The following is a 26878-nucleotide window of genomic DNA, read 5'->3' as shown; positions in this document are numbered from 1 at the left end:
CATATAATTAATATTATTATATGGTATTATTATTAGTATTATATTGTATAACATAATATTGTTATCAATATTATATGTATATACAATATATTATATTATTAAAACTGATATAAAAATATTATATTATAAAACTGAGGGCGGGGGCCAGGTAAATGACCTTGGAGGGCCGCATCCGGCCCCCGGGCCTTAGTTTGGGGACCCTTGATCTACACTGTGGAATGAATGCAATTGGAACTTACTTTAAATGCCATGTGTCCATGAGATGGTCTTGGGAACTGCAGTTTCCCAAGGTCAATGAACCTTCTCCAGGTGCATCTACACTGTGAAATGAATGCAGATGGACCTTACTTTAAATACTACAGCTCCATACTATGCATTCCTGGAAGTTAGTTTCCCAAGGTCCACACCCTTCTCTGTGGGGCAACCAAGGGGGGGGGGGAGAGAGTGCATCACCGTTTTCCTTCCCTCCCTTCTTCTTTGCTTCCTTCCCCAGTGGGGCGGCCGAGAGAAAGAGGCCGCAAGATCTCTACAGTGTGGTGGCAAATGAACTGAAAGAATACTGAGTACAACTGATAGATTTAACAGTGTGATGAAGGTAGGGAAATAATCCATTTCATTTCAAAATGGAGCTCTATGATAAACCTACTCTTCCAAACACTTATCTGCTTCAATGTGATGAAGTCCTTAGTTGTTACTCAGTTCTAATTAAGGCCCCATCTACACTGACAATTTATTGCAGTTCAAACTCCCATAAAAGCGTATGACAACAAACTCCCACAAAAGCGTATGAAAAGAGCCCTTAATGTGCACCAGTGCTCTAGTTTGTATAATCAACATTTGGGCCTTAAACTAGTTCAGGATTTCCTATGTAATCATCTGGACAGTCAAACCACTTTCTTCAATACAGGTTTAAAACTGCATTGAATAGTCAATGTAGATGGGGCCTAAGTGTGGATGCTGATGTTGCAATACAATTTATTTTAATGTCTTGGAACACTTTCTTGTGTTTTGCTATAAGTGTTTTGAAAGTTAGATGATATGCTTAGTCACACATTACAAAATAAAAATTGTCAAAGCAAGTTATGAGGGGAAAAACTGTGATGGAGAAAACCTGAGGCCATTTTTTAGATTTAGGATACCAAATTCCTATAAAATTAGCATACATATTTTGAATTTTATGACCTTCAGTTTTGTAAGCTTGTGTAAATTGATAGGCAACAGACATCACATAAGGTCACTGGAAAGTTGATATATAGTTGGTCCTCCTTATCCACAGATTCTACACCCATGGAATCATCCACAGCTTGAAAATATATATTTAAAAGCCTGTTTCATCTTGTGACTAGGCCTGCAGACACAAACCTGGCACAGCAGTAATTGAAACTCCAAATCAGGAGCTCCTAACATCTGAGGCTTGTTGTGTTTATACATTTTTGCCTTATCTCATATAAGACATAATCTGGAGTTTCCCTTTCTTATTGGTTTTTCCTTGACCATGTTTTGCCACGTTTCACTTATATGGGTAAACAAATGTAGTAAATTCTTTGGTGATTTATTAACCAACTTACACCCTGGCCAATATGAGGTTTCTTGCTCCATCAAAAGAAAAACCTCGATGTTGCTATTTTATATAAGGAACACCATTTTACTATGGCATTGCATATAATGGGACTTGAGCATCCACACATTTTGGTATTCACGGGGGATTCTGGAACCAAAGACCAACAAATAGCATGGGGCCGCTGTATATATACAGACATCTAGAATTTAAGAGATTTGAAGAATGTGAAAAGAGAAAGTGGAAGATAAACTGGAAAGCCCCTTTCCTTCTCCCGCCCCACTTTAGAAGTAAGCCAGGTTTCCCACTTTCTGTTTCTGTTTTGTGTGGCTTTCTTCTCCTGATAAGGAGACCTAAGAACCCTGCCCTTTAGTCCCCTCACTTGGCAAAACAAAATAAATAAGAAGTCACCTTCCAGAAGTTCCATTTCCAATTATTCAGAACATCTGCGGAGAAAACACCTGTGTGGTAAGTTCGACTCTGACTCAAGACGCAAGTTAGTTTCTTTTGATGCCTACTCTGCCCTCTCTTATACTGTCTTTCTTAGGTATCTTTTTAAAAACTTTAAAAATAAGGGTTCAACTACATCATGGAATTAATGCAGCACTCTTTGGCAGAGATAGCTACAACAGCATTGCACCATGGAAGTTAAAGTGGTTTCAAACTGCATTAATCCAACAGTGTAGATGCATCCTCAGTACATTTAAAAGGTTACTCTCCTCACCTGCCTTTCCTTTGTTCCAGGTGGCACGTCTCCTTCCCTACCACAACTCTGCCAGCTTTTAGAACCAGGAGCTCAGCTAGAAACAGTTGCAATAGAGACTAAGTTACATTTGCAGAGCAGCCACATAGGTAGGGAACATTTTCTCAGGGTAAAACCTGTGCTAAAATCTGAGTAACTTGGTGGGGGTTACCAAAATGTCCCTTCCCATCTTTATTCTAGTTCCGTAGGAACACACACATGTACAGCTTTTTTAACAATGACAGCCCTTTCTTTAAGGTTTGATGCATTTTTAAAAACTCACTTCTTGTGCCACAATTTCCAGGAAAAATTATTGTTTTTCCATCATGTTCATCCAGATGAGGTTGGCATATTGGGGCAGGGGACGGGGAGACGATTGTTGAGTAGGAAATGTCACAATTTTTAAAAAATGTGTAGATCGGGGCCCTGTTATAAAGGAAAAATAAATGGTGTCTTTTTTGGGGGACTGCAAAGCACTGCCACTGCCTTTCCAGGCAAGCACCTCCTTGACAAAGCCCCATTGTCAAAGCTGCTTACTCTGAGATCAGAAGGAGGCATCCAGCCATTCAATCAGCAGTACCCCATTCATGGTGGGGCTCAGCTGAGGAGTAGTTGAGAACCCCAAGGTGAAGGAGAAAAGTTGTTTCTGATCTGAATTTAGGCAAGGGAAACACAAGGCCATCAATATAACGATGCATTATAAGTAGGTATGGCATTGAGACCGGGAATCGAGAGCAGCCTCAGAGCAGAATATTCTGAGGGTTGTTGTGTGTTTTCCAGGCTGTATGGCCATGTTCCAGATGTATTCTCTCCACATCTATATGATATTGGCAGCTGTCAGGGTTTAGACACGGGCACACCTGTTCTGTGGAGCAAAGAACATAATAGTTTGATGCTGGTGGGAACGAGGGACAGGGCCTTCTTGGTGGTGGGCTGGTGGGAACGAGGTGGGTCGGTTGGTGGGAACGAGGGACAGGGCCTTCTTGGTGGTGGGCTGGTGGGAACGAGGTGGGTCGGTTGGTGGGAACGAGGGACAGGGCCTTCTCGGTGGTGGCTCCCTGGCTGTGGAACACCCTCCCCAGAGATATATGGCAAGCCCAACCCTTTTGAGTTTTAGGAAAGCCTTAAAAACATGGCTATGTGCCCAGGCTTTTAACGAGTAAATGACAAAGACGACCCAGACTGTTATATGGATAAAGTAGGAGGATATTGGACGAACGGATTTTAAGCATACGTTTTATGTTTTGTATTTTATACTGTATTTAACTGGTTGTAATACATTTTTATATGTTGTTGTTTTTAATGATGTGTCGGCATCGAATTGTTGCCAATTGTACGCCACCCTGAGTCCCTTCGGGTGAGAAGGGCGGGATAGAAATATTGGAAATAAATAAATAAATAAATAAATTTATATATTTGTGTATTTTTACTTATGTTTTGTTTTCCTTGTGTTCCAGATTATAACAATGTTCAAATACCTTTTTGACACATTGATCTATGAAACACAAACAAATTCACAAAAGGTATCTATCCATGTGCATTTATATAACTTTACTCTTGTAGCATTTTTGAAGGACCAATGCAGTCAGACAGATCTGGCTTTTATTTTATTCTAGTTCCTTGTGTGTATTGAGTGTATCCATGTTTTGATCTCTGTGAATGTAAGTGTTAAACTACCAATAGAATCATATCTGGTGGATTCTTTAAGGGCCTAAAGATGCATAGGGATTTTTTCCCCTTGAAATTGGTTTTACTAAGGGTTGAACCCTTCCAACATCGAGGGCCATTTCTCCCCATACATTTTTAGTAAAATATTCTACCCTTTCTTTTAAAAACAGTCTGAAATTTAAAAAACAAATATTTGTAAGACCTGTCTAAAGGTGAGAAGGAGGGACAAGAAGAGAAATCAGGAGGATTTTCACAAATGTGGGTCCAGAACAGGAAAGACTATCCCTTTGGTATTTCTGCTCACAAAACTTCCCTTCCTGGGAGGCATATATTAGCAGGGCTCAGTGGTTTTCAACCTGTGGGTCCCCAGGTGTTTTGGCTTACAATTCCCAGAACTCCCAGCCAGTTTACCAGCTGTTAGGATTTCTGGGAGTTGAAGGCCAAAACATCTGGGGACCCACAGGTTGAGAACCACTGCTGTCGCTGATCTTAACGATCTGGAAGGATTATATGGACAGAAGGGGTCCTTTAAGTAAATGGGTTTTGCACCTGTAATAGAGTTTTGAATCTGAAAGCAGCCAAACAAGGATAATCTATACCTTATCTCTGCTTTATTGCACAGATGAGCAATTGCACACAGGGGCGGGGGAATCCCATGAGCCAGAACATCTGTTCTCAGCTGAAAAATTATTGTTTTTCATGTAGGGTGCAGAAAAGTGAAACTCTACTACATTCTCATGGTGTTTAGGTAACATATTTTGGGCAGATTTTTTTTTAATGGGGGAGACAAGATGCTTTGGAGGTGGTTCTTGGGCTGCTAGTCTGTGGTTCATGAGTCACACTTACTGAAGGGTGCATCTAGACCAGGCATGGGCAAACTTTGGCCCACCCAGTGTTGTGGACTTCAACCCCCACAATTCCTAACAGCCTACTTTGGGAGTAGGCTGTGGGTCTTGAGGTCCACAACACCACAAGGGCCAAAGTTTGCCTATACCTGATTTACACTTATAAAATGAATGCAGTTTGACATCACTTTAACTGATGCCATGGAACCATGGGACTTGACATTTGACATGGTCTGTAGCCTTCTCTATCAAAAGTGTTGGTACCTGACCAAACTACAACTCTCATACATTCATAGCATTGAGCAGTGACAAAGTACTGTCGAACTGCATTCATTCTACAGTGTAGATGCACCCTAAGAGGATTTCCTTGTTATTTCAAAACTCATGTTTTCTTTTCTTTTTTGTCTCAATACCAACAACGATACTTCCCTAGCTTTCCAAGATGTTGGAAAAACCGGACCAAAATTATCAGGGGGAACGATGCTGTCCTGGTGAGATTGGTAAGAGCTTGATCTTTTTATTCTGATTAATCAACTTTTGGTTCAATTTCTGTGTGTTTCAATAAGGGGAACCTTTTAAGTTCTGTGAAGCAACATGAAGACACACAACAACACAGTTGAGGTAATCCAAAGGTTTGAAGGGTGTGCTTTTTTCTCCTTCCTTCTTTCCTTCCTTCCTTCCTTGCTTTTTATTTATTTTGTTTCTAGGTTATAGTACTGTATTACATGAGTGCCATTTCACTGATTCACAGATGCACTATAGCTTTGGGTGCAAAATGGAGAGGGTGTAGTAAGGAAATATTAAGGAAAATAATCTAAAAAGACCTCCAGTATATACAGTAGAGTCTCACTTATCCAAGCTAAACAGGCCGGCAGAAGCTTGGATAAGCGAATAACTTGGATAATAAGGAGGGATTAAGGAAAAGTCTATTAAACATCAAATTAGGTTATGATTTTACAAATTAAGCACCAAAACATCATGTTATAGAACAAATTTGACAGAAAAAGTAGTTCAATATGCAGTAATGTTATGTTGTAATTATTGTATTTACGAATTTAGCACCAAAATATCACGCTATATTGAAAACATTGACTACAAAAATGGCTTGGCTTATCCAGAGGCTTGGATAAGTGAGACTCTACTGTAGTAGTTCCTTGTGCCTTTCACTTTCCCAACTCTGAAAATAGCCGTTTTAGATATGAATGATAAAGTAATTGAGAAGACTCACAGCCTTTCACATGACAAAGGGACTCAAGGTGGTTACAGAAAAGGATTATTTAAAAAAATTGAGTTTGCAAAAATCTTTCAAAATATATAGGATACCACTCTATTTGAATGGAAAAAATAATAATTGGGTGCCTACCATTGTTCACATGAAATAGCCTATATATCAAATCAGGTCATACCCCAGCCTTTTTTTATATGATGTGATAACAGACAGCAGGAAGAAAGGTAATTTTATTTGTCCAGATAAAAGGTCCAACCATTGGATTCTTTCTAGCAGAACAACCTTGGCAACTATGTAAGAGAAGTTCTCCCATGTTCTCTTGCTTATTTTTAAATTTGCAGGGGAAAGTAGAACAAACCCCTTTTTTGACATTATGTTATTCCTCTACTATACTTCCTTAATTTCTTCTATGTTTGTTTCTAGTTTATCCATGTTATAAACCTAATAAGAAATCAATACCAATAAACTTGAATCAATTCAAGGAACTGGACACTTATGCTTCAAAAGTGAGTATGGTATAGTATGATATATAACCAGCTGTTGTAGATCTTTCTAATGCCTCCTTATATCCTTTTTTGCGAGAACAGCAGAATATATGTGAAATAAACAAATAGATAATATAGATTGAGAATTAGATAATGTCTTCTAGAAATGGCAAATATTTTTAGATACAAAAGTGGTTTGTAGGCAAAACTTTGCCTGCTTTGCAATACACCTGTAATATATTTAATATATATAATTATTCTAGGATAACATTTCATCTCCTCTTTAGCTTTTGACATTCATGAGAAAAACTAAAGATCAGATCACATGAGACTGAGTTGACTACTATCAATACCAAACTCATTTCCATTTCTTTCTATTAGGTCCTGTTAAGAATACAGACTTTGTTATCCCCCCCCCCCCAAAAAAAAAGCCTGGTAATTATAATTCACTAAAATCTTTATGAGATTATAGTGTAACAATGTTTTACTCTGGGTAAAAAATGATTTTGATGACAATAATGTCACATATTTCACTGAGTATCCAATTTAGTATCCCTGCCATCGATTTTGAATTTCTGTATATGGATCTGAAAGTTGGACAATGAAGAAAGCTACTGGGGGGACGATTAACTCGTTTGAAATGTGATGCTTGGTGAAAATTCTGAGCCAAATTTATATATATATATAGGAAAAAGAATTTGAACTCTCTCTAAAAGCCAAAATAAGCAAAACTGAGTAATGGTGGCACTTTGATAGACTTCTTCTGTATTAACTGTTGTGGATTATGTTCACCTTTTATTTATTAAGGAGGTAAATGTCAGAGACAGTGTGGAAAATCTGGTGAAAGTCTTGGTCCAAAAAGCCCCCACCGATCTGAAGAAAGTCAGAGCCATTTGGATGTGGATTTGCCATCATATTGGTAGGTGCCAGTTTTGACCATGTTGGAGGTTCCATGCTTTTTACAACCAAAATAAGGATCGTGTTCCACAAAAAAGAAGGGCATTTCCATCAAGGTAGCTAGCAATAAATATAAAGCAATGCTAATTAAAAATAGTATAAAGACATTAAAATATAAATACAGTAGAGTCTCACTTATCCAACATAAACGGGCCGGCAGAATGTTGGATAAGCGAAAATGTTGGATAATAAGGAGGGATTAAGGAAAAGCCTATTAAACATCAAATTATGTTATGATTTTACAAATTAAGCACCAAAATATAATGTTTTACAACAGAAAAAGCAGTTCAATACATGATAACGTTATGTAATAATTACTGTATTTATGAATTTAGCACCAAAACTTTGCGATATATTGAAAATCTTACTACAAAAACATTGACTACTAAATGGCAAACTGCGTTGGATAATACAGAATGTTGGATAAGCGAAGGTTGGATAAGCTAGACTCTACTGTATAAAACTTTAAAAACTATGAAAGCAATTCATACTGTTATTGCTGTTATAATAATCATTAATTATAATTCTATCCTGCTTTTCTTCTCTTAATGACTCAAATGACTAACAATGCTAAAATAGCTACTAGAAGGGTTACTTGATCTCAAACATTTTGCTAATGCAAAGCAGTTGACCAACAATACAAACCCAGAAGAAATCCTGGCACAGAAATTGGTCCTCTAATGCTTACTGTAAAAGGATGAAAAATCCTACAAAAGCTTCGGAGAGGGGAAAAAGCCTACAGATCTTTTACATTAGCAAAATGAGCATTCCCTTTGGGCAAAGGATAGCCAATTGCATCCAGTGTTAATCACTGGTTAGTTGGGTTGTTAGTGTTTGCTTAGCTACGGGAGGCTGATTTGGGATCTGAACATTCATTCAAACACCTCTAGACTGCCCTTTTAATCCCTGCATCGGGGATAGTTTTACTTAGGAGAAAGACATTGGGCTACCTAAGGAAACCTGAAGATGATTTAAAAGTCCTGGATGCTGAATCAGAGAGGCACTATTGAAAGAGATAGGAGCCACAAGGTTATGTGGTAAAATTACAAGACTTGAGTAGGAAGAAATAAATGGAGGTTAGGCTGTGATTAGCCATGACGGTTAAAGTGGACCACAACTCCCATGATTTCATAGCACTGAGCCATGGCAGTTAACGTGGTGTCTTTAATTCTAAGTGTAGATGCAAAGTTGCTTACAGGCAGCACCTGACTCCTTTCTTACATTATTCGGTATTATCTGAGCAAAATTCAAAGTGGTAGTTATGAACTATACAGCCCTATACATCTTGAGTCTGTCATTTGAAGGATTGTACTTTTGTATCATCCTCTCTAGGATGATGCCTTGGAGAAATCCCCTTTCTTGACTACACCAGAGGCATGTTTGGTGTGAAGAATCACATTTGTAGCTGTTACAATTAGAATATACTAACTGAGGGAACTCATCTGGCTTCCATTTTATTGTCCATCCACTGACAAGCAAAGATGTTGTGATTCAGGCAGATCTTTAAACTGAGCAGCTGTTGAAAAGAGTTTTAACTAGATGCCTGCTATTATTGTTATTTATTTATAGTAATATATTACATGTGGTGTTATCTTCTTTATGATTGCATTTGAAAATGGGATCTGTGGCGCAGCTGGTTAGTAACCAGCTGCAATAAATCACTACTGATTGAGAGGTCATGAGTTCGAAGCCAGCCCGCGTCTGAGTGAGCACCCAACTATTAAAAATAGCTCAACTCGTTGTTGACCTAAGCAACCTGAAAGATAGTTGCATCTATTAAGTAGGAAAATTTAGGTACCGCTTATGCGGGGAGGCTAATTTAATTAATTTACAACACCATAAAAATCGTCCAGCAGTATGCAGAAAGGAATGAGGAAGCAATTCATCAAGGACTGTGTCACAGTGGATGATGAAGCAGCACCTCCCCCTGTGGCTGGAATCAAGCATACCCTCATGAAGCCTGGAAGCTGGGGAAAAAATGTTAAATTGTCTCTGTGTCTTCATCTCTATCTCTGTCTGTATGTCTAATGGTATTGAATGTTTGCCATGTAAGTGTACATTGTGATCCGCCCTGAGTCCCCCTCAAGGTGAGAAAGGTGGAATATAAATACTGTAAATAAATAAATAAAATGCATAATTCAAATAAAGTTGTTCCATGGTTTGACGTAACGTCTCACTTATGTCTCTTCAGAATATGATGTGGAATGGCTCCGTGGTAATACCAAGACATCTCTTGACCCAGAGGGTATTCTTAAGTCAGGAAAGACTATCTGTGCTGGATATGCTAAACTTTTTGAAACAATGTGCTGGTAAGATGTACTGAATTATGCTCAGTAGTTCTTAAACCTTTGTCACGACCCAGGCTACAGAGCACCAATAACCATACGCAGAGGCCAGATTCTATCTAATATCTTTATTAAGGAAATATATAAAGTTAGTAAAAGCAAATGTAAAAGATAGTCCAAAAGCAGACCTTTCAGGAAAGGTCAAAATTAGTCCAAGGAAATAATGTCCAATAAGAAATATTAAGGTCCAAAGTTGTAATCCAATAACCGAAACACTCACTTGCCAAGCAAAGTGAGGGGAGATGACAAGGTCCTTTAGTCCATAAATTGAGCAAGGCTAGGAATTAACTTGATACTTGAAACAAGGCTTAAAACGTGGAACAAGGTAACTAGGAACAAGAACAAGGTCCGTGGAATAACTTGGTAAAATCCGTGGTACAAGGCAAGGATTGGTCCTGGGAAACAAGGCAAAGTCCGTAGGTAAACAAAGGCTGGGAAGCAAGGCGAAGGCTGGATAGCAAGGCAAGGCTTGAGCGGGAGCGAGGCTTGAATCGGAGCGCGCTGTCCAGACACGACCTGCTCCGTAGGCTGACGAATTGACTCCGCGAAGTTACTACGCGGGTAAAACACCTAAATAGAGACTAACTTTCCCGCCGAAGCAGTTCTCTGGGAATCAGAACCGAAAGCTAAACTCTGAGACCAGATGTGAGACTCCCCAAAGATTCTCACGAGAAGCAGACTTAATTGGCCACATTCTTAGCTGCTATCCTCGCACTCCTGCGCGAAGCTGATTCCAAACTTCTCTGTTGTTTACAAAACTCCCGGCGCAAGAACACGGGAGAAGTAGACTCTGGGGTTGTTTGACATACTTCGGGGAGACAACTTTCTTGCAGGTGCAAGGTTCCCAGATCGGCCTGGGAAAGATCTGGCTGAGAGGAATCCAGTTCAGACTGGGAAGGTAAAAAACCCAAGTTTTCATCTTCATCAGGAATTACAGTGTCCTGAGCAGGACTACAAGGCCCATGGGTCATCACACTATCCCCCTCCTCAAGGCCCCTCCCAAACTGGGGCCCTCTCCCCGAGGCGCGAGGACGCGGCTTGGCGGGATAGGTCTGATGAAAGCGACGGGTTAGCTCAGGAGCATGGACATTGGAGGCGTCTTCCCAAGAGCGTTCCTCAGGGCCAAAACCCACCCAGTCAATGAGATATTGTAGGCGGCGGCGGTGAAAGCGAGAATCCAAAATGTCCTCAACCTCGAACTCCTCCTCCCCATTCATCAAAACAGGAGGGGGGGCCGGTTGGTCTGTATCAGGACGCACACCATCCGCCGGAAGGAGCAGGGAACGGTGAAACACTGGGTGGATGCGCATTGAACGCGGAAGTTGGAGTTTGAAAGTCACGGGGTTTAATTGCGCCACCACTGGATAGGGACCAATGAAACGGGCATCTAACTTCCGGCAAGGGCGGTGGGAGGGCAGAAAGCGAGTGGACAGAAAAACCCGATCTCCTACCTTGATTTCGGGGCCCGGCTGGCGGTGTTTGTCAGCGTGGCGTTTATAGTCCTCCTTGGCTTGGTCCAATTGCTGGAGCAAAAGTTGTTGCACCGCTGTGAGTTCCTGCAGCCAATCCTCTGCTGCGGGAACTTCTGAAGTTTCAATGACAGGGGGAAAGAAACGTGGATGGAAGCCGTAGTTTGCAAAGAACGGCGTTTCTTTTGTAGAAGCTTGAACTCCATTGTTGTAGGCAAACTCAGACAGTGGTAACAGAGAAGCCCAATTGTCCTGTTGGTAGTTTACATAACAGCGAAGATACTGCTCCAAAGTGGCATTGGTGCGCTCCGTTTGCCCATCTGTTTGGGGATGATGAGCTGAAGATAAGCGAGAGTCTATGCCCAATAGTTTTTGTAGTGCCTTCCAAAAACGAGAGGTGAATTGAGATCCACGGTCTGTGACTAAACTCTTGGGCAATCCATGTAGTCTGAAAACATGTTGAAGAAATAGATCCGCAGTTTCTTTGGCCGTGGGGAGGCCTTCGCAGGGAATGAAATGGGCTAACTTGGTGAAAAGGTCCACCACCACTAGGATCGTGGTGAATCCACAGGAAGGTGGTAGGTCAGTGATGAAATCCGCGGAAATTATTTCCCATGGGCGAGATGGGGTAGGAAGGGGGTGTAAAAGCCCTGAGGGCTTCTCCCTTCGTATCTTGGAGCGCTGGCATACAGGGCAGGTGTTGACATATTTTTCCACATCCTTGCGGATCTTGGGCCACCAAAAATCCCTTAGGATCAAATGCATAGTTTTAAATAGTCCGAAGTGTCCTGCTGGTTTGCAGTCATGACACAGACGAAGCGCTTTTTCCCTGCCCGGTCCGGGTGGGATATAAACATGATTTCTATAGCAGAGCAGCCCATCTTTAAGCGAAAAGGGAAAATGCAAACCTTGGCGAAGTTGGTCCTGCGCCCAGGCATCTGCTTGCTGACTAGCCCTGATTTCTTGAGCACAGATGGGTCCTGGAGTAGGGGAAGTTGAACCAATGGGAATGGATTTGGTGTTCCCCACCGTGAGCGTGGCAAAGTTCTCGGGTTGTAGCAGTTGGGATTCAAAGGTCTCCTTGCGTCCTGCAGCGTATTCCGGTTTACGTGACAGGGCGTCTGCTTGTTTGGTTTGGGCTGGGGTCACATAATGGATCTGGAAGTTGAAACGTTCAAAGAATAAAGCCCAACGTTGCTGCCTCTGATTTAGTTTGCGGGCAGTTCTTAGATGTTCTAGATTACGATGATCAGTGTGGACTTCAATGGGAAATTTGGCCCCTTCTAGCCAATGTCTCCAAGTTTCAAAAGCTGCCTTTATGGCCAGTAGTTCTTTTTCCCAAATGGTGTAATTCCTCTCTGGTGTGGTTAGTTGACGAGAATAAAAGGCACAGGGATGGAGGTGATCTCCCACCGGTTGTAAGAGTACAGCCCCAATTGCCACATCGGAAGCGTCCGCTTGCACCACAAAAGGGGTTCCAGGATTTGGGTGCTGTAGAATTGGCTGGGAGGTGAATAGTTTCTTTAGTTGCTGGAACCCTTTCTCTGCTTGATCAGTCCAGCGGAAAGGCTGCTTTCCACGGATGCAGCTAGTGATGGGGTCGGACCAGCGGGCAAAATCTGGAATGAACTTGCGGTAATAGTTCGCGAACCCCAAGAAACGCTGCACCTCTTTCTTGTTAGTTGGCGCCCGCCATTCCAATACTGCTGAAACCTTGGCTGGATCCATGGAAAGCCCTAGAGGCGAGATGCGGTAACCAAGGAAATCTACCTCTTGTAGGTCAAAGGCGCATTTTTCCAGCTTGGCATAAAGTCCATGATCCCGCAATCGTTGTAACACCATTTTGACGTGGTTCTCATGTTCTGATTGTGATCTAGAAAACACCAAAAAATCGTCCAGGTAGATTATCAAGAACCTGTCTAGATAGTCCTGAAAAATGTCATTGACAAAATGCTGGAACGTTGCGGGGGCTCCGGATAAACCGAAATTCATAACTCGGGACTCGAATAATCCGAATTTGGTCTGGAAGGCGGTCTTCCACTCGTCCCCTTCCCTGATGCGAACTAAGTTGTAAGCCCCCCGAAGATCCAGCTTGGTGTAAACCTTGGCTCCTCGAAGCCGATCCAGTAGATCCGAGATTAAGGGCAGGGGATAGCTGTTCCGCTTGGTGATATTGTTCAATGCTCTGTAGTCCACCACCAAGCGTAGTTCCCCTGACTTCTTCTTCACAAACATCACTGGGGAGGCGGCTGGGGATTGAGAGGGTCTGATGAATCCCTTGCGAAGGTTTGTCTCTAGGAATTCCCTGAGAGCCTCTTGCTCTGGTTCAGTCAGGGAGTAGAGATGCCCTCGCGGGATCGGGGCCCCCTCCACCAAGTCAATGGCACAGTCATAAGGTCTATGTGGGGGTAGTTTTTCGGCCTCTTTCTCATTGAATACATCCCAATACTCGGAATACTTCTTTGGCAAGGTGATGATGGGCTCGGTGTCTGTGGCATGGCATACCTTGGCTACGAGGCAATGGTTTTGGCAGTACGGTGAAGCAAACTGCAGTTCTCTGTTGGACCAGGAGATGTTAGGGTCGTGGAGAGTCAGCCATGGAATTCCCAAAATCACAGGGAAATGGGGAACCTCGGTAACAAAGAAGGAAATCTCTTCCATATGTTCCCTTATCCACATCCTGGTGGGTTCCGACCACTGACTTACGGGACCCGTCTTGAGGGGGCGGCCGTCTATGGCTTGCACCACACGGGCATTCTTGAAATCATGATATTGTAATCCCAGAGAGTCGGCATACTCTCTATCAATGAAATTGTTGGTAGCTCCAGAGTCTATCATGGCGTGGATCATGACGGGTCCCCTTTTTGCTGACCATAATGTGACCACGAGAAGGAACAGGACCCCGGTTGGCGGCTCTTGGATGGATTTTTTGACCGGGTTGGCGAGCCTCTCTACACCCGGTCGTTGGCTTCCCCCGCCGGCTGTGTGCCAGTCGGCTCAGACGCCTTCGTCTCCGTGGAGGACGCCGCCGCAAGACGGGCGGCGGGCTTCCCTTTGGCTGGGCACTCTCTGGCGAAGTGGCCCCCGTTCCCGCAATACCAGCAGAGGTTTAAGCGTTGACGACGGGCCTTCTCGGCGGCATCTAGTCTGGGACGCACGTTGCCCAACTGCATCGGCACCTCCTCGCCTCCTCTGGGGTATGGGGTTGGCGGTGGGGGTCTCCACACCGGGCGTGGCTGAACGCTGGCGGGAGCGGGGGGTTTTGCCCCGGCTCTACTGCCCTGGCCTCGAACCCACTGTTTCCTGTTGGCAATCATGACTTCAGCCCGTAAACATTGATCAATGAGGGCCTCGAGGGTCTGGGGAGGATCCACCTTGGAGATTTCTTCCAGCATTTCAATGTTAAGACCCTCCCGGAATTGTCCCCTGAGGGCTACATCGTTCCAGCCGGTGTTGTGGGCCAGCACTCGGAACTCGGCTATATACTGAGACATAGGTCTGTCTCCTTGGAAAAGGCGACGGAGTTTGTGACCGGCTGCCTCCAAATTGTCCTCGATTCCCCAAGTCTCCTTGAGGTGGTCCAAGAAGTGTTGCGCTGATCTTAGGTGTGGAGAGGTTTGGTCGAACAGCGCCGTCGCCCAGCTGGCCGCTGGCCCGTCTAGAAGACTGTAAACCCATGCCACTTTGATGTCTTCTTGGGGAAACTCGGCAGCACGGGCCTCTAGATAAGCTTGGCATTGGCGACGGAAGACGTGAACCTTAGAAGCTTCTCCAGTAAACTTGGTTGGCAACGCCATGGCCGGGAGACGAATTCCGCGTTCCTTCAAACCCCTTATTTCTCCATCCTGTGCATTGAGCTTATCACGGATTCGGTCCACCTCATCCTTGTCGATGGTGTAGGTAATCGGCTGGCCGCTCGGCCCAGGTACGACTCCGGTAGACATTCTGGCCGAGGTTAATTGGTGCTTAGTGTGGCGGAGTCAAACTGTCACGACCCAGGCTACAGAGCACCAATAACCATACGCAGAGGCCAGATTCTATCTAATATCTTTATTAAGGAAATATATAAAGTTAGTAAAAGCAAATGTAAAAGATAGTCCAAAAGCAGACCTTTCAGGAAAGGTCAAAATTAGTCCAAGGAAATAATGTCCAATAAGAAATATTAAGGTCCAAAGTTGTAATCCAATAACCGAAACACTCACTTGCCAAGCAAAGTGAGGGGAGATGACAAGGTCCTTTAGTCCATAAATTGAGCAAGGCTAGGAATTAACTTGATACTTGAAACAAGGCTTAAAACGTGGAACAAGGTAACTAGGAACAAGAACAAGGTCCGTGGAATAACTTGGTAAAATCCGTGGTACAAGGCAAGGATTGGTCCTGGGAAACAAGGCAAAGTCCGTAGGTAAACAAAGGCTGGGAAGCAAGGCGAAGGCTGGATAGCAAGGCAAGGCTTGAGCGGGAGCGAGGCTTGAATCGGAGCGCGCTGTCCAGACACGACCTGCTCCGTAGGCTGACGAATTGACTCCGCGAAGTTACTACGCGGGTAAAACACCTAAATAGAGACTAACTTTCCCGCCGAAGCAGTTCTCTGGGAATCAGAACCGAAAGCTAAACTCTGAGACCAGATGTGAGACTCCCCAAAGATTCTCACGAGAAGCAGACTTAATTGGCCACATTCTTAGCTGCTATCCTCGCACTCCTGCGCGAAGCTGATTCCAAACTTCTCTGTTGTTTACAAAACTCCCGGCGCAAGAACACGGGAGAAGTAGACTCTGGGGTTGTTTGACATACTTCGGGGAGACAACTTTCTTGCAGGTGCAAGGTTCCCAGATCGGCCTGGGAAAGATCTGGCTGAGAGGAATCCAGTTCAGACTGGGAAGGTAAAAAACCCAAGTTTTCATCTTCATCAGGAATTACAGTGTCCTGAGCAGGACTACAAGGCCCATGGGTCATCACAACCTTAACAGTTCATGAAATGGGTCTCTTTTATTTGTATGTATGTATGTATGTATGTGGGGTGGATAGAAGGAATGGCTATCATGATTGACTCTGAAGAGGAATCCCAACATAGTAATCTCTTCTGGTGTGTCTACGAGGAGTAATTCTACTTAACACCAAATGAGTCAAAGCAACATAAACATTTGCTTGTATGTTTGCTTATTCTTCTGTTGGTGGCCATTTTCAGCCCTTTATATAACCTCTGCATAGTGGATATTTTGAAGCAAATATAAACATGATTTTCTTTTTTGTTTCCTTTTTGTTTCTTTGTATCATAGAGGAGATAAACAAGAGCAATGCAAAGCACTGATCCCTTTGCCTTCCCAATGATCCTCCATCAACCTTTATGTTGTAACCAGGGGTGCATTCACTATAGAATTAAAAGGTAAAGTAATGAACTGTCTTCTGGGGTCCATCTACACTGAAGAATTCCTCCAGTTTGACACCACTTTAACTGCCATGATTCAATGCTATGGAATCCTGGGAGCTGTAGCTTTCTTTGGCAGCTACAGCTCCCACAATTTTATAGCACTGAGAAATGGCAGTGGTGTCAAACTGCATTAATTCTTCAGTGTAGATGGACCCCAGAAAATAGTTCATCACTTTACCTTTTACATTTGAAAATTTCATTCATATAAAAAAACAAGAAATTAATAAGAAACTGTTCTTGCTGTACATTTAAGATCTGACCACCATGCTGCAACAAGACCTAATTCATTCTAATTAACACTGCAATTGTAGATATACATATTTAGAAGCAAGTCCTTTTGAGTTCTGGCAGTATAGTGGATTGCATCCTGAGGAATGCTGGAGATTCTGTGATTTAGAAGGAGGTAGCAGATTAGCTATACTTAAGCGTGCAAGTTGATAAGCTACTAATTAAAAGAACAATAGCCCTGAAATTTTTGAACAGGGTTTGAGGTGAAAAATTGCCATAGTTTAAGTCTTATAGGCAAAGGGACAGAATGGTAATAGAGAAGGCAAGTTAGTATGGATATTTGTGTCCTACCCACCCAAAAACCCCTAGGTAAATTAATAGTGTTCATTCATTGTGAAAATAGCCAAAGTCCTCTTGATTAAAACAGTGCTCCTAAATATTTTTCTTCCCCTCAGTATTGCAGGGATACGCTGCGAAAGGCTGACAGGGATTGCCAAAGGGAAAGGATCCGGCTTTAAGAATGATAAGAGACATGCCTGGAATGCTGTTTACCTTGATGGAAAGTGGCACCTTTTGGACTGCACGTGGGGAAGTGGCTATGTGAACGGTGACAAGTTCACTTTCCGGTATGTCCTGTTGACGCAGCAGGAAAAACATGAACCGCAATATAGGACACAATGGGGGCAGGGTTTACTTCCATTGTTTGGTTTTTTACAAGGGAGAATGGGAGGCATTACCATTAGGACTGAGTTATATTTAGCATGAATATAAGGCCCCTTCCACATTTCCATAGAATTCAGATTATCAAATCAGATAATCCACATTATCTGATTTGAACTGGATTATATGAGTCTATACTGCCATATAATCTAGTTCTAAGCAGATCATCTGGATTTTATATGGCAGTGTAGAAGGGGGGTAAGATTTATTGACAGAGTGGTATTAAAGTCACAGGTTTTTAAGGAGACTTGACATCTATTTGGGATTTGGGATTCAGTCCCTAGAGCACTGAATTAGGACTTCACAATTTGGCTTCAGGGCTAAAGTAACCTGTATTCTGTCATTACAAAGTTTAGTTTTTGGCTCTTTATGGCCCCTTCTACACTGCCATATAAAATCCAGATTATCTGTTTTGAATTGGATTATATGGCACTGTAGACTCATATAATCCAGTTCAAAGCAGATAATGTGGATGTTCTGCTTTATATGAAAGTGTAGAAAATGTTCTGGAGAAAATGTTCTGGAGAAGATAACAAGGAATCATGTCACTAGCTAAATTCATTATAATGGACGATTGTGTTTAAAAGTAACAGGACAGGAAATGTGTTGAAGATAATCCACTGGGACATGTTCTTCCTTGAGCCAAATTGAAATGAATGGAATCTAGGCTGAGCAATAACAACAATTCAATGCCATCCCCAAATTCAAAATTGCTTGGGGATTTGATCCCAAGTCTTCTGCATTTAATCACAGATAGTTTTGTCTGTTCCTCCTTTCTGCTCTCTTAAAGAAATGTAAAGGGAATTATTAATATTTACTTCTTCCTTTCACAGTCACAAGGAGTTTTACTTTCTTACCCAACCTGATCTGTTTGCTGAGAATCATAGTCCAGATGATCCCAAGTGGCAGCTTCTAGACCCGGCCCCTGCAACAATTTGAAGGTAATGTTCACTATGCACCTAAGATTTGCCTAACCTAAACAAAAGAATGACCTAACTAAAGGAGCCCTGTTTTCAAGAATTCAGTTTGTTGGTCATAATCAAGTTTGTTATGGATGCAGTCAGTAGTGCATCCCCAGCACAGCATAAGTGAAATGAGGAGAAATAGCAGCTGATATCATCAGCACATGTCTCTTGGGGGTCTCATTTACCAGATTCATGTATATGTGAAAAAGCACAGGAAATAGGATGGATTCTTGCAAGGCTGCCCAGCTCAGATGCCATGGGATTAAACAAAACTCCATAATTGTCAAAACTGTGGGAAGGCTTGATATCACCACACCCCTGAAACAGAACACACAGAATTGGTTCAGTAAGATACTATAGCAAGTAATATGAAAACTGGTTGAGGGGCCAGGGAGTATCAGGAAGATTGTACCCTGTCTTTTCTCCTACAATGGATGTCTATCAGGACAACATGACATTCCTGAATTTTTAATCTAACCAATGAGCACCACAAATATCCATACAACTGAAAACCCTTTCTGTTCCTAGTGGCATATATTAAAATATTATTCCAAATGTCACAAAAATCACCTGTATTAAGTTACTGTACTTCAACCCATATCTGCTGTGTTAATTTTCTCATTAATGCCTTCTCTATTCTTCCATTTCTTTATGGGAAATTCCAAAGTGTTATACTTCTTAACAAGTTCTTTTTTTAAAAAAAAATCAGAAATGGGCAGTTATTGTTACAAAGAAACAGCTTACATAAGTTTCATGGATACATCTGCCCTGTTGGCAAAATGATGATGATGATAATAATAATAAATTTATTGACCACCTCTCCCTGCAGCTCAAGGCGGAGAACAACATAATTAAAATGAGATAAAACACCATTAGATACACATTAGATACACATACAACAAGATACAGTGTTGAAATACAAGTTGAAAGATCAGGAGGCTTTGGATGGGATAAACCTTCTAGAATGGGAAAATATACATTTTTAAACTAGGATTTTCACCTTTAGGATTACCCCATTTGTTGTTTATTTGTTATAATGACTTCAGTATTTGGATTCTTCAGAACTGGTGTATTTGGCTTCTTCCTAACCATATTGGTGAGAGGTTTCAGTGGTAAAGTGAACTTATGTAGTTATAGCAGTGCTTGATTTGATATAAGTAGTTTATGAAATTCCCACCGCTGAGTTAAGAAATAAGATGCTTTGTATGCATGCTTTCATGCTTTCACCAAGACTACAGCAATGACTGCTTTTCTTCCTGGAACATGAATATGGCATATTTAATAACCTTTTAAAAATATTTATTTTACATAATTCAATACATCTGTTATACATTGTTTGTTTTACAGCAGACACATAATAATTCACTAAACTTCTATCAGGGCTGATGAAATGAATCAAATTAACCTAAATTGATAGATTTTCTACATACTGTGAAATCCTGTTGAGACTGTGTGTTATACCACTTCTCACTGGCCGGAGGGAGCTGAGCATATCATCATTCAGTGCACTGTGGTTCAGCACCCAGAATCTTTTTCATTTGTGCAGCTGCCTGGCTTCTAAGGACTTCATCACACGTGGAAATTTACCTGTTGTACGACACTTTCACCACAGTTCAGAGACCAAGCCCACTGGATCTCATCAAACGACGTAGAGCTACTTCCGGCGGGGCTCCATCCTAAAACTGTGGTGAAAACATAAGACAGAGAAAAAAGAACACAGGAGCTTCCCTGTGTTTTTGTTGCCTGCAATGTGATGGGGAAGGTGGCACTGCATGGTACTAATTTTTCTGTTGCCTGCACGAATCCCCCCCCCCCCCCCCCCCACACACACACACACACACTAACTGTCACCTGCATTGGACAACTGAATGTGATGAGGTCCTAACTTGAGTTTTTGGAAGCATTTGTGGTCATTGCAATAGTTCCAGTATTGTAAATGGCAACTGCAATATTTATGATACTGTAAGTCTGCTTACATCATACATGTTGAATGGAATGCCATCTTAAGTATATGTTATTTTAAAGTAATCTATAGTTTCACCTTTTAAGCTTTATCTGTTTCATGTCTCTTCAGCAGATGTGAAGGAATGACCCTAAGACATCTTCTGCGTCTTTTAGATATGACTAGGTGATTCAACCAAGATCCTGTCCGTCACCTTTATACTTACCATGAAGTCGCTTTTGTTTTATTATTCATCAATTTATACATTTTTATAATTGCCCTCTACTAGATTGTTTTATTTTAACACACATATTTGAAATATTGCCAATTAATACAGAGTTTCTCATATTCATACAGCTTTTGGTAAGGGAAGAAATTTGGTGAGGATGTAATCTTAGGGATAATAGGCACTAATATTAAGATAAATTCTTCTTTAGTCTTGTGACTACCTCTATTAAATTGGTTCTGTATAGTACTGTATATTCTTGTGCATACATTAACCTCAAGTATAAGTAGAATGCATCACTGATATGTATGACCTCTGTGGAGAGGCGAAAGCTCCAGCACTGTGCCAAGGAGCCAGCCACTCCTGACCATTGCTACCACCATTTTCCTACCCAGGCAATCAGATCAGATAGAAAAGGTGCCAAGGCAGAGGGAGAAGAGGGAATGGACCAAGCTCTCACTTTTTGCCATAATAATAAAATAAGAGGGTGGTTCCCTTTTGAATTTAAGTTAAGGTCCAATACCTTAAATTGGCCCAGGTTTTTGGACTGATTTTTTAACTACAATTTCAAGATGTATACATGAGAATATACCATATATAATGCTCTTGTCCTTCTAAACTTCTAATTCACAGGAGCATACTGTTAGTTGTGAATAAAATGATTGCTAAGGTTTTTTTTGTGGTATAGGAATCCTATGTGACCAAATGCATGAGTTATCAACTGTCCTGCTTAAGTCTTACAACTTGGGGTTTCATTAAACCAATCCACCTGAAATGCCATCTTCCTCTTTTCCTACTGTCTCTTCTTCACTAAGTATTATAGTATTTTCCAATGAGTTTCGTGATTCCCAGCTTTCCCTGATTTGTGCTTCTCACATTCTTTTCGCCTTGAGGTAATAGCCACAGTGCTTACTCATACTTGCCCTCTGCACTTTCCCAATAGCTGGTTGAGGGCCTTCTGACCTGGGAATTTCATCCTCTGACATGATCTCTGGTTTCATTTTTGATTAGCTAATCACAGAGTTAAAAGCATTCAGGAATTATTTACTTGTGCCTTTGGTGGGAACAAGGGAGAGGATCCTTTTGGTAGTTGCTCTCAGACTGTTGAACTCCCTCCCTAGAGATACCAGCATGGCTCCCTGCTTGTTTTTTGCAGGCAGGTGAAAACATACCTCTGCCATTGGGTGTTCATAGAATGATGAGAGGAGGGTTGCTAGGGATGTTGTGAGTGGGATTTGGGGTAGGCTGTGTAGTTTTATGTGTAGCTTTAAATGTATCGTATATACTCGTATATAAGATGACTCGAATATAAGCCAAGGCACCCAGTTTTACCACAAAAAAACCTGGGAAACATTGACTCCAGTATAAGCTGAGAGCAGTATATTTCAGAAATAAAAATAGATACCAATAAAATTACATTGAGGCGTCAGTAGTTTAAATGTTTTTGAATACTTACATAAAGCTCAGATTTAAGATAAGACTGTCCAACTCTGACCAAATCATTATTCTCATCTTCTTCAATGTAAATGTGCTTATGTATACTTTTAATAATAATAGAGTAAAATAATACATGTAATAATAATAATAATGGGAAAAATACATGTAATAATAAATAGAGTAAAATAATAAATACAATAATAATAATAATATCAGAGTGAAATAATAAATGTATTCATAATAATAATAAAAATAGAGTAAAATAAATGTAATAGCAGCAACAACAATAGAGAAAAATAAATGTAATGATACCAATAATAATAGAGAAAAATAATAAATGTACCATATATTCTCAAGTATAAGCGGACCCAAATATAAGCCAACGAGGACCCTCACCCGAGTATAAGCCAAGGGGGGCTTTTTCAGTCTGAAAAAAAGGGCTGAAAAACTAGGCTTATATTCGAGTATATAGAGTATTTTTTGTTTCATGACACAAAGGATTTGTTTTTAAATTTCATATTTTAATGCATTTGTGTTGTTTTGATCATATTGTGCTATTTTTGTTGTTAGCTGCCTTGAGTCCCAAACAATAAAAATAAAGTAAATATCAAATAAAGTGTCACTGCTGTTATCTCTGCTAGATCCTCCACCAATGCCAACCCTCTATTACTGCTGCTATAGTGGTTTGGCACATTGAATTGGTCTCCTCACCAAAGGCCTGTCTGACATGGGAGACACTATCAGCAGCAGTATTGCCATTGATATAGCCCCTTACCTCACAGAAACATGCGCCACTCCCCCAAAGTAGTGCTGAGGTATAGGAAAGTAATCATGTGCATTTGTATGGAATCGCAATCCATTTTGTTTTGTTTCATTCATTTCGGCTCATTTTCGTCTCCGCTTCCGAAAACGGGGTGCCTATCTGAATGGGGTTTTCATCTCGCGCCCAAAAACCCCCACATATTTTTGGACCATTGGGAGAAAATAATTATAGTTCTCCTAAGGGCCAGTTTTAGAGACAGAGTGTCAAAAGTCATGCCAACTGAGAGCAAAATATAGCTTATTAAAGTAACAGTCCAAAAATAGTTCAAAGAATTAGCAGAAACTTAAAACACTTAAACTTTAGTGTTATTAAGTAGTTAAAACAGAAGAAATCCCAAAAACATGAACTGACATATAATCTGGATTAACCAGAGATAAAATCCGGACTAAACATAAAATACTTGAACTCAGCCCAAAAGCACAAAACGGGCATGAAATGGTGAAACAAACAAAAGCAAACAGCTACGAAGCCCCCAAAACCTTCCCAAATTCAGGAGTACAAAAGTAGCTTTAAACCAAAACAAACACCCAAACCGGGCTGTAGAACTCTCTGTTGAGAGCAGCAAAGCAAGCGGAACAGAAAGACACTGGCGAGCCCGCAGCAAACCGCTGCTGGAGCAAAGGCCAAGCCAGGAGTTAAAGGAGCAGAGCAGGAAAGCGTTGTCAAGCCGGTCCGAAGTTGGGATAAGCAAGCAGCGTCAAACCGCTGCAGGAGCAAAAGCCAAGCCAGGAATTGAAGGAGCAGAGTAGGTAAACGTCGTCAAGCCGGTCCGAAGTTGGGATAAGCAAGCAGCGTCAAACCGCTGCAGGAGCAAAAGCCAAGCCAGAAATTGAAGGAACAGAGCAGGAAAGCGTCGTCAAGCCGGTCCGAAGTTGGGATAAGCAGGCAGCGTCAGGGCCAGGAGCAAAGCCAGTAGTCATCAACAGAAAGCAGCCACGGAATTGAGCGACACCAAAACACGTTTTGGGAGTGAAGAGCAAAGCCCAGTCAAATTCCAGTCCAAGGTCCAAGGAGTTGAAGTCATCAAAAGAAGGTCCACATCACAGAATGGCACACAGAAAGCCAAAACAACAAAGGCGAACAGCAGCTAATGCAAAATAGTAATAACAATGCAGTCCAGGGAAACCCACACAATTCCAGCCCTCCGTTGCAGAATAACCCGGATCAAACTTACATCTGTTGCAAAGTCCCAAGCCAATCTTCAGAATCACGTACAGGAAACCCAATGGCACCCAGCAACACCTTGCCACATGCAAAGCATGGTGGCCAAACATTCCCAATTTATTTAGGTTTCCTTGGAGCGTCCAAACTTCTAATGCCCTAGGATCAGGTGTCCCAAATTCTTCATCTGAATCTGAGCTCCAAACAGCCAACGCCCTTGGATCAGGCATCCCAAACTCTTCATCAGAGTCAATATCATTCTGCCCACACCCAACTCTGTCCACACCTGTGGAACCACCCTCATTCCTCCAGGCAGACCATGTGGGATCTGCTTCTGAAGATACCCAAGCCTCTCCAGCATCAACAGCATCCATGGATCCAGATTCCTCCCCAAGCCCTTCTGGAGTCCGTGCCCAATCAATGCCAGCTTCCTCCATCACCACTGGCTCCTCAGCATCCATTTCCACCTCAACACCCTCTCCCAAATCCTCACATGAATCTTCCTTAGAAGATTCCTCATCAATCTCCCTAATTTTCTTCCTATATAAATCTTCCAGCGAGCCCTCCTCACGAGGATTCTTCCTTCCTCTCCTGATTTCACCATTATTACTCACAGCCTCAGAAGACTCATTCACAACAGAGAGTGAAGGTTTGAATAGAGACAGGAGCCCAAAAATGTCTTTGCTTTCAAAAATATATGTAATCAGTAACAAATAATAAGACTATCCTATTGTATTTGTTCTCTATACAGCCCAAAGGAAAGGGAGGGCCAATCCAGAGGCAATACAGAGAGATAGGGAGAAAAGAGTCGTTTTTCCAAGGGCCAGTTAGAGAGAGAGGGGGGAGGTTTGATTTCTAAACACAAGGGAAGCCCAATGATTTCTTTCCTTTAAAAAAATATTACTTTTTTTTTAAAAGCCATAGGGGGGAGGAAGAAGGGTTTATTTATTTATTTATTTATTTACGAAGGGGACTCAGGGCGGATCACATTACACATATAAGGCAAACATTCAGTGCCTTGACACAGAACAAAGACAAAGACAAATGCAGGCTCCGAGCTGGCCTTGAACTCATGACCTCTTGTCAGAGTGATTAGTCTCAGCTGGCTGCAGCTGGCTGCTCACCAGCTTGCGCCACAGCCTGGGCACAAAGAATAAAGAAGAAAAGCCTCACACATGCTCCCTAGCCAAACCCACCCCTACCACTTCAAAAATCCCATCCCCTTCCCTTCAAAGACTTTTTAAAAAAATATAGCAAGCAGCCGGGCAAAAAATAAAACCCAAATCTTTGGCCAGTGCCCTCACCAGCAAGGCAAGGCAACCAGCAAGTCAAGTGGAGAGAGCAAGCCAGCCAGCCCACCAGCACCTACCAGCAGCAGCAAAGGATGCTTCCGCAATGGCCGCTTTAGGGGCAGTCCCTCCCTAATATACCCTACCTGTCCACGTTACTGTTTTCTTGGCCTCCGATTGGCCAAGGGTCACCTTGGCGTCTCGTTTCGTGCATCTGAATGGACGGTATGAAATGAATACACGAATGAAACAGATGAAACAAATACTACGCACACTCTATAGGAAAGTAGTGCTGAGTACAGCCAGCTCTTCATATTCAGAGCAGTCAGCAGGAGCAGGGTTCCCTATTCATAACAAACACAAAGAATGTGCACCTAGCTGCCAGATCCCTCGGTCACTGTTCCTCTCTCACCATGTGCACCTTCATACCAAATCAAGATGGGGCTGCTCTGTGAACAATCAGCTTTTAATAATAAGCAGTAGTGAAGCCCAAAGCAGTAGTGAAGCCCAAAGTAGTAGTGAAATATCAGGCTAGAGGAAATTCCATAGACTGCCAAAATGACCAAACTTGAGTTTGGAGCAAATCAAACCAGAAGTCACCCAAGAAGCCAGAATTACTATACTGAATCTCTCATATTTGGGCAAATCATAAGATGACACAACCTATTAGAAAATATTATAATGCTTAGTAAAGTGGGATGCAGTCAAAAAGAAGAAGACTGTTATCAGTGGAATAATACAATTAACAACCTCAGTTTTGCAAGAACTGACCAGGGCTGTTGATGACAGAGTGACATAAAGGTCTCTTATTTGTAGGGTTGCCATAAATTGAAGCCAAGTTGATGGTCATTAACAACACCAGTGAAGTCCTTAGTCTAGTGGTTCTCAACCTGTGGGTCCCCAGGTGTTTTGGCCTACAACTCCCATAAATCCCAACCAATTTACCAGCTGTTGGGTTTCTGGGAGTTGAAGGCCAAAACATCTGGGGACCCACAGGTTGAGAACCACTGCCTTAGTCAAAATGGAGGTGGGAAAAATGTGGTCTTCCAGACTTTTCTGAACAACTGCAGCATTCCTCATCACATCGCTGGCTGAGGCTGATGTGAATTGCAGTTCAGTAATATCCGGAGGCCTGCACAATCTTCACACTAAAGCACTCTCAAATCCTCTTCAAACAGATTTTTGAACTTCTTGTAAACTCCGTAATTTTTGCTTAAATTATGTATTATAATCACTCCCTGGCAAACATGGTTCTTTTCTAGAACTAATTTTTGCTCAACTTTTGCACTGAAACTAAGTTTTGTCATTCATTTGCTGTTTGTTTGATTTTTAGTATTTTTAATATAATTCTAATATCATATA

General features: G+C 41.8%; 1 protein-coding gene across 3 annotated transcripts; it reads left to right on the top strand.

Moving 5' to 3' along the window:
* The first annotated feature begins 1847 nt into the window (after nucleotides 1–1847).
* Nucleotides 1848–22859, top strand: LOC103278007 (kyphoscoliosis peptidase). Of its 3 annotated transcripts, XM_008105531.3 has the most exons (10): nucleotides 1848–2026; nucleotides 2303–2410; nucleotides 3758–3823; nucleotides 5247–5313; nucleotides 6465–6547; nucleotides 7334–7445; nucleotides 9675–9792; nucleotides 17409–17579; nucleotides 18507–18614; nucleotides 20716–22859. In XM_008105531.3, the coding sequence occupies exons 3-9, from the start codon at nucleotides 3767–3769 to the stop codon at nucleotides 18610–18612; spliced, it is 714 nt and encodes a 237-aa protein (XP_008103738.2). In that variant the 5' UTR covers nucleotides 1848–2026; nucleotides 2303–2410; nucleotides 3758–3766; the 3' UTR covers nucleotides 18613–18614; nucleotides 20716–22859. The 3 variants fall into 3 exon arrangements, with proteins under 3 accessions (XP_008103738.2, XP_008103739.2, XP_008103737.2); XM_008105532.3 differs by lacking the exon at nucleotides 2303–2410 and having other exon boundaries at nucleotides 1849–2026; nucleotides 20713–22859; XM_008105530.3 differs by lacking the exon at nucleotides 2303–2410 and having other exon boundaries at nucleotides 1851–2026.
* The last annotated feature ends 4019 nt before the right edge of the window (nucleotides 22860–26878 follow it).

The sequence above is a fragment of the Anolis carolinensis genome, chromosome 2 (assembly GCF_035594765.1).
Source record: "Anolis carolinensis isolate JA03-04 chromosome 2, rAnoCar3.1.pri, whole genome shotgun sequence".
NCBI lineage: Eukaryota > Metazoa > Chordata > Lepidosauria > Squamata > Dactyloidae > Anolis > Anolis carolinensis.
The sequence above is the reverse complement of the archived record's forward strand: the minus strand, read 5'-3'. Positions and strand labels throughout refer to the sequence as shown.

Coding starts and splice junctions, on each gene's coding strand:
- LOC103278007 (XM_008105531.3), top strand. CDS start 3,767: ATGTTCAAATACCTTTTTGACACATTGATCTATGAAACACAAACAAAT. Junction 6,548..7,333: donor TGGACACTTATGCTTCAAAA/GTGAGTATGGTA, acceptor TTATTTATTAAG/GAGGTAAATGTCAGAGACAG. Junction 7,446..9,674: donor GTGGATTTGCCATCATATTG/GTAGGTGCCAGT, acceptor ATGTCTCTTCAG/AATATGATGTGGAATGGCTC.